This window comes from Plasmopara halstedii (genome assembly GCF_900000015.1).
Source record: "Plasmopara halstedii genome assembly, contig: Scaffold_323, whole genome shotgun sequence".
Lineage (NCBI taxonomy): Eukaryota > Oomycota > Peronosporomycetes > Peronosporales > Peronosporaceae > Plasmopara > Plasmopara halstedii.
Genome location: NW_020187244.1, coordinates 1,822,103 through 1,829,922, shown reverse-complemented (window position 1 = coordinate 1,829,922; position 7,820 = coordinate 1,822,103). Strand labels below are relative to the sequence as shown.

The window sequence follows — 7,820 nt, the reverse complement described above, 5'->3', positions numbered from 1 at the left end:
AATTGTCAGTCAATATATACGTTAACTTTTTACGACAAACTTACTCCCTAATTAATGTATCGCGTAAGGCATATGTTCTTGTGTCTTTCCTTTCTTCAATACAAGTCTATCAATTCTCAATTTATGGCGGTCGGTGAATTTCCCAAAGCAAAAATGAAGATATCAAGCCAATACTTGGCACTCACCATCAAGGAAATCTATGTCGCAACATAAGGAATAATTCAGAATATCGACAGTGCAACAGTATTTTCATTAGAGCATGTTATTTAGTAATTTACCTCTTTAAATTGGGTTCTCGTGTGGTCAACACAATGCGATAGAACAACAGTTTTGATCAGATTTCGAAGTAGGCGTCAGAAAGCCAGCCCACCTGTAACACCTTATACCCGCTCATTTAGCCGGCGGATATGTGGCCGTCTTCGAAAGATTAATAAATACCCATCGAATTGGAAAACTCCCATGCCACTCTTCCATTCGTCATTCCGAGCGCTCTTCTATCTTTTACAATGAAGCGGCTAATGGTGCTTACGTCAGCAGTAGTACTACTCGCACTGCCAGCTCTTGTATTAGGCTCAGCCGTCAATCCTAAGGAAAAAGGCGAGCCGCTTTTTCCTGAAAATCATCCAAACATCACGTTCCTGACGGACAAGAATTGGGATCAACACCTGAATAAAACAGACAAACCATGGATCGTCGACTTCTACCATCCTTTGTACGTTCTGAAGATCATTAATTGGTTCTTTATACTTAAATCAGCAATGCAATGCACTTAGCACTGACGGACTAATGATCTATGACACAGTTGCCCACACTGCAAGCAATTTGCACCCTTGTACTTCGATCTCGCTGCGTATTACAAAGAAAAGGGAACGCTGTATGTTGGAGCTATCAGCTGCATGGATCACGTCAAGTGTCGTCGTGTTGGAATCACAGGATTTCCAACATTGATGACGCTTAATTTTGATAAGAGAAATCCAAAGATGGAAAACAAGCGAATTATCGGTACTCATACCATTCAGGAGGTAAAAGATTACGTCGATAGCGTGATCGCCGAGGTGACATTTAACACAACTGGTGTTTGGCCACCCGGGTACAAGTCGAAAGAAGCAAAGGAAAAGGAAGAAGCAGAGAAAAAGGCTGAAAAGGAGAAGAACGCTGGTAATAGCACTGATGCATCTAAGGGACAAGACGATATTGTATTCCCAAATGTCACGGAACCAGCAATTTGGGAAGAGTCGACGCTTCCAATGAATCAGACGACACGTATCCAAGACGCAGCGTCGGCTTTTGTCTTCGGGCTGAAGCAAGGCGTATTCATGGCTGGTGATGTAATGGAAGGCGACGAGTTTGATGCGCTAAAAAACTGGCTGAAGGTGGTTTCAGAGACTTTTCCCGGTGCAATCAATCGTAAGATCATTCGGCCTTTGTACGAGAAAGTAAAGGAAAAGGAGTTACTAGACTTTGACACGTGGGATTCTACTGTAAAGCAATGGCAAGAGGGCTCGGTTGCAGCATTTAAATCTGAAGAAGCAAGCTATAATTTTACCAACATCAGCGTTCCAGAGTGGCAGCGACTGAACAATCTATTTCTGGGCCAGGGAGCCACGTATCAAGCATGTGCCTCATACACGTGTGGTCAGTGGACCATGTTCCATATGTTGACATTAAACCCACCCGAGACGGGGACACGCAGCGCTGATCTAATGGTGTCTGTCGTTGCGTCTATTCGTCGATTTATGAAGCATTTTTTCGGTTGCGCTGACTGTCGGGACCACTTTTTAAAAGAAAATACGATTGAAGCCGTCAAGAAAATTCAAGATGCTGAAGACAAGCCACTGGTTTTGCGTCGCTGGCTATGGGAACAGCATAATTCGGTAAACAAACGTCTGCATCATCCCATATGGCCAAAACCTGAAATTTGTCCAACATGTGGCACGGAAGCTGCGTGGGAACTCGTGGAAGTAGACAAGTGGCTTAGACGGACGTTTGCCTACTATGACGTGGCTCTACCTCTTAAGAAAGTACCGGTATCTATACCGGCAGCAACAGCTGCGGCTTTGCGTAAGGAGACGGATGCTACTATAACCGCTGCGGAAGCTCCGAAAGCTTTTGATGAAGAAAAGAAAAAATCGGCGACGATTGCGGCGGAGCCAAAGGGAGGGGACGACTACACTCCGAAGGATGCCGAGCTTGGCATTAAGAACGCTGCAAACTCTCTCGATCTAGTTGCTAATACGAAAGCGGAACCTCACGATGGATTGCAAGGAGTAAGTGCTCCTCCTGTCACGTTGTTCGCATGGTACATTCTCCCAGTTGCAGCCGTGGGTGGTTACCTATTGTTTGCGCGCTCGCGCTCGAAGCCGAAGGCGTACCGCCAGATCCCACGGAATTAATCATTTGTGTAACAATCAATGACAATTTGGTCCAGTATATACATTCGTTAAGAAGTTTGATGGTATGTTTTTACCGGTATAAATTGTCCTATCTATCACTTTATGCTGACATTTTCAAGCGTTCAATGCCTGAGATTTCAACCCCAAAGCCGTGTGGATCAGAATTCACATCTTTAGATATAAGTAGTTGTACTGATTCCACGTTAAGGTCGCGAAGAATTTGCATTGCCATGCCAAAAATGCTCTGACGGGCCATGAGTTCACCACTTATCTGCAAGAGTTTAGTCGAGCCTTGAATATAAATCAAGACACCAAAATCATGAGAAGCGATACATTTCTGTGCCCATGACGCCTGTAAGCTTGCTTCAAAGCCATCTTCCACAAGAAAGACGGGCACACATTTCTTGCCATCCACCTCACCGTATACAAGTGCATGATACATCTGATCTGGCTGGATAAGGGATATGTATTCCATAGAAAAAAACTCACCAAGTGGAGTTACTACCTTTGACTGCACTTTTGTACGCTGCACAAGTTTTTCAGTCCGGCAGCGATAGCGAATCAGATCTGAAATTGTGATAAGTGGCACTTCAAACTTCTGAGAAAACTCTTGTAATTGAGGGCGACGCAACATTCGTCCATTTTCGTCGGTCATTTCACAAATATAACCTACAGGCTTGACGCCAGCCAAGCGCGCGAGGTCCGTAGCCGCCTCTGTGTGACCAGCCCGCAACAAAACGCCTCCGTTTTGAGCCAGCAGTGGAAATATGTGACCAGGACGGTTGAACGCCGTGGGTCCCACGTCTGGATCAGCTAATGCACGAATTGTCCGCGCTCTATCCGCCGCTGAGACGCCCGTTGAGTTGCCCTCCTTTAAATCTACAGTCACTGTGAATTTGCACTTGTGTACTTCAGTATTGTTTTCCACCATTAAAGGTAATTGCAACTCATTGATGCGATCTCTGAGTGCAGGAACGCACACGATGCCCGTCGAGTGGCGCAACATAAAAGCGACGCGCTCCTCGGTCGCGTACTCGGCAGCAGCAATGAGATCACCCTCATTCTCGCGATCCTCATTGTCCATAACAATTACAAACCCACCGCTTCGGATTGTTTCCAGTGCCTCATCAATAGTTGAAGTGCCAGTATTCTCGGCGCAGCAGACACCGTTCGATTTCATGATGCAGGATGACAACTGATTTGGCCGCCGTTGCATTGACGATGGACGTTACAATTTGCAATTTTGATGGGTAAGTTGACAGGCGAGTTAAACTCTAAATATCATGTAGTGAAAGTATTGTGTCTAGTACACAATTTCATAAATCAACATAAAGTCGTCCCTCGGATAACTCATATCCGGGTAGCTCATAACCCTGTATACCTAATAAACGTTTGCTTAGCCAAGTACTAACTTATAACTGGTTGGATAATAATGTTGACCAAGTCATAGATATGTTTTTCACCGCATTTAACAGTTATCTCTTGTAAACTGTAAATACGATTGTGCCAAACTGAGAATGATGGCTCCTTGAATCATGATGTCAATGGGACACGTAGGCTGCTAGCTTCGCGTTATGCAGCAAATAGGATTTAATCATTGAAGTATATAGAGCGAACTTGGTAGCAATTTGAGGTGACCTCAGTTTCGCTACCGAATGAAGCGTACATCTGTGTGATAGTTACAGCGGACTTGTACAGTCAAAAGTTCTACAGTCTGATGTGCATGATAATCCCATTAAACTTGGTAGCACATTTCGTCAATTCGATGACCACGTCTTAGTAAGGTTGCATACTTTGAAACATGATATATCCATCAGACAACCGAAAACGCTCGGTACGCTTACGTCTTTGGTTTGTTTCAATTGATAGCACAACTGGCGGCCTATGGGCTCATAGTGGTTTACACAGAGGTATTCACCCGCAATTTAAAAATGATGAAATACCACTAGCAGTACCTCTTCAGGCGCCATGAAAGCACATCAATTAGCTACAGTGTGATCTTTTATGATCCGTTTGATCTTTACAAGAGCGATTAGAATGGCCTTGGATCAGTTGTTATCCAGATGGAGTATCAGTGCCTCGTGCTTGCCCGAGTGATATTTTAAACTTCAATAAACTTCGGGTAGATCGTTTTTCTCGAGCCTTTCTTGTCAAAGGTGCGATCCGCAGGGATATCACCCATCATTGGCAGCGAATAATACCCACTAATTATACCAAGAGCATAAAGGAGGTACATACAACCATGCTGTCGGAGTTGTAATGCTGTTGTGATTATATCTAGAATTCAGCATTTGCCCCGGTTTTGAATTATATTAAGGTGAATAAAAGCACACTACTCGCCACTTGACGTAAGCCTTTCCTATACAAAATGAAAAAAGTATCACCAAACCCACTTCGTGTTGCGCACGGAGAATAATTTCAAGATCCCTTGGTAAAAAGCCGTAGGAGTGCGATAAATATTTTGGTTTTAGTAGCCAAACTAATTTCTTCACGACCCGGCATCATATCAAGTGGGTATTGTGTCGCCACGATGTGATATTCCCTCACCAAAAATAAATAGAATCCAGAATATGTGAGGATAGCTTTTCTACTCTTTGAACTCGGTGATCTGCGATTGTGTTGTTTATTGGGCTCATCCTTGAAAAGATCAGCACATCCTATTTTCTCTATGTTGGTGATTGTCCCAAATTACAATTTTTGCGCGTATTCCCAAAGGAATAAGCGTTAAGCTTAATAAAGATTCAGCCTGGGTACTTTAAACCTCCAGGAATACCCCGGTATATCCGAAAGCATTTTTTTCGGTAAGAATCAATATCTCCGCATGGTGGGCGCGTCGCGGAAGCGCTGACTAATTGAAACTGTCGAATCACAACAAGAACGAACATCGCAAAATAATCAGGGGATGGTCTTTCAAGTTGCGACTTACCGTTGCCTGGTAAGACCGGCTCTGACACAGGAGACATTAGCTTACAGCTGCTACTAAAGCTTACCACTACCGTTCTTCGGTCATCCTAACGTAGCATATATACATTCGTAGGCCCAAATTTTTCTGTCCCATCCTGAGACCGCGACTCACTACCGCTTCTGCCTTTCGATCTTTATTTAAAATACTTACCAACATCGCAGCTCATCAGTTCGAACTATGCCAAGTCCTGTACCGAAGACTCCACAGATATATGTCTGCATTTACACAAGTTTCTTCCAGCTGAGGCTTGCTAACGATTTACTAGAGCTCCACAATAAGGGAAATGCGTTGTACCTATTTCTCCAACTTTCAGGCTACTTATGGCCAATGGCGCTCCGGTCAGGCCACACCCAGAATGAGATCGTGACTTAAATCCTGGTTCAAGATCCAAAACGTTTCTATATCCAAAGTTTACAGAGAGCTCTGAAAAATCTTTAACGATGCAGAACGCATGATCACTGTATCTTTATTTGAGATATTCAATGCGTTCCCGTACTGTCTACTGCTTTCCACAGTCATGCATACGTCAATGGAAGACGCTCTTAAATTCATAAGAACATTTTTGCGCATCGAAGTGCAAGACCGTTATGTATAACCAACAACCCTGGGCTGTGTACTATCGTTTTCGGTCTCTTCGAGTAGCGATAAAATTTGGGGTTTCTCAGCAGGCTGACTGTGCTTTTTGGGACTGAACATTTCTACCAACCTTACGCGAGAGCTTGACCGTTCATACCACTCTGCCATGAAAGGAGGGAGCACGCAGGGCGCAGATGCTCGATACTACCGAAGATGTAACATGTGCGAGTACCACGGCTTTGCTCAGCAGCTAGAAATCACCACTTTGTCGCAGCATAGCTGTGGTCCATCGATTCTGTCGCGCTTTAAGACTTCCATTTTCCGTGCAATTAACCCTCGCGTAACAAAACTGGCAATTTGCGGATAATACATTACCCTCGAAAAGAGGTTGGTAGATGTAGAATTCTCGATAGGAACCTGCCTTTCTATGACGATTGATTCAGTTACGACGTTCGGGATGCTTGTTCGCGGCGAAGGGAATCTGATCATAATTTCTTAATCTCGCCTCCCTTCATGGGTAGATTAGCATACACGATAAGGCGGTGCAAACATCCGCGACGTCTGCTGCCGAACGACTAACCATTGAGGAATGCTTTAAATACAGATCTATTGTACGCAACTGCTGATCCTTGCCAGCGGCCTTCAATTACGGAACTCGCACGCGCAACTCCTTTTACAACATGGTTGGATTAAATTCATCTCGATTTGTCTTGTAGTAATAGAAGGCTTTTTTGTTCCGACCCCTGAAGGGCTGACTGCTAAGCGTGCTTCCACGACGCTTATTAAAGGCGTCCCAATCTTTGTCTCATCAGTGCACTCACATAGTATGTGAACGCCTTCACGCGACCAATGACCGCTACCTACCCAAAATGCATTATTCCTTCAGTGTCATTCTGATGATATTTACCTTTCATCCTTGTCTGATTATCGTGAAAAGAGATAATCAAACAGCTTGGGCTCTATTTTTAAGGAAGACATTCTCGTTGAGACTCAGTTGTCGTATTGACAACGGGGTTGCCGTGCACCTCGTGCAAAGGAAGCTTTAACTCAATAAGTCCACGATAGCAAACACATGAAAGATGAGGTGTACGCTCCACCCAGGAGGGAAATCAAAAGTCTCTCTCAGAGCAAGCTTGAATTTGTGCTTTTTATCGAACCTTTGTTGAACCTACTAAAGGCAAAACTACAAAATTACGGACTTCGCAGTGAGAGTACGGTGATCAGCTTTGCCGATGACTGCACCGGACTTCTTTCTGACCTCAAACACACCAATTTTTTTTTAAACCAAGTGGAAGACTTCTGTGTGGCTTCAGAAATGCGACTCAACAAGGACAAAACGGTAATACGTTCCTTACACCCCTGGTCGACTGAGAACGAACCTTTGCGCCAGTCCTTAACCAAGCTGGGAGTGATTGTGGTTGGAAACATTAGGCGCGCTAAGCTGTTGAGCATACTTTACGGCCCGACCCATAGTGATGCGGATCGACTTCAACATTAAATCATGGAAATGAAAATCAAGTGTTCACTTTGGCTATACCGGGCTCGTACACTGCGTGGACAAGTGGTGATACTTTAGCAAATCATCCTACCAACGCTATGGTATTCGGCTAGCGTCTGTCACGTCCCCTCAACTGGATTCCAGGACCAGTTTATAAAGCTCATTTTGCGCTTTTTTTGCCGGTTCAAGACCTCCAGTGCTTTGCCCAAGACTTGGTGGTTTATTCCTCCGCATAAAGGTGGCTTGGATCTCGCTTCAATCCCAGATATGACCTTCAGCTGCACATGCGCTGCAAGGTAATCTTGGCTGGAGAGACCCCCCAGGAAAGAACATTCCCTCGTGGGCAGCCCCAGTTATTCATTCGACCAATCTGTAGCCCCTTGGGTTA

At 44.5% G+C, this 7,820-nt stretch overlaps 2 protein-coding genes across 2 annotated transcripts; one reads left to right on the top strand and one right to left on the bottom strand.

Annotated features, from left to right (window-relative positions):
* Nucleotides 1–506: 506 nt before the first annotated feature.
* PHALS_08861 (protein disulfide-isomerase domain) lies at nt 507–2,393 on the top strand (the record flags this gene model as incomplete). The annotated part of the gene is made up of 2 exons (XM_024724285.1): nt 507–712; nt 803–2,393. 2 exons carry the CDS (start codon nt 507–509, stop codon nt 2,391–2,393), a joined length of 1,797 nt encoding a protein of 598 aa, XP_024575177.1.
* A 100-nt stretch (nt 2,394–2,493) lies between these two features.
* PHALS_08860 (-dihydroxy-2-butanone-4-phosphate synthase) lies at nt 2,494–3,573 on the bottom strand (the record flags this gene model as incomplete). Its single annotated transcript, XM_024724284.1, has 1 exon — nt 2,494–3,573. One exon carries the CDS (start codon nt 3,571–3,573, stop codon nt 2,494–2,496), a length of 1,080 nt encoding a protein of 359 aa, XP_024575176.1.
* Between the last annotated feature and the right edge of the window lie 4,247 nt (nt 3,574–7,820).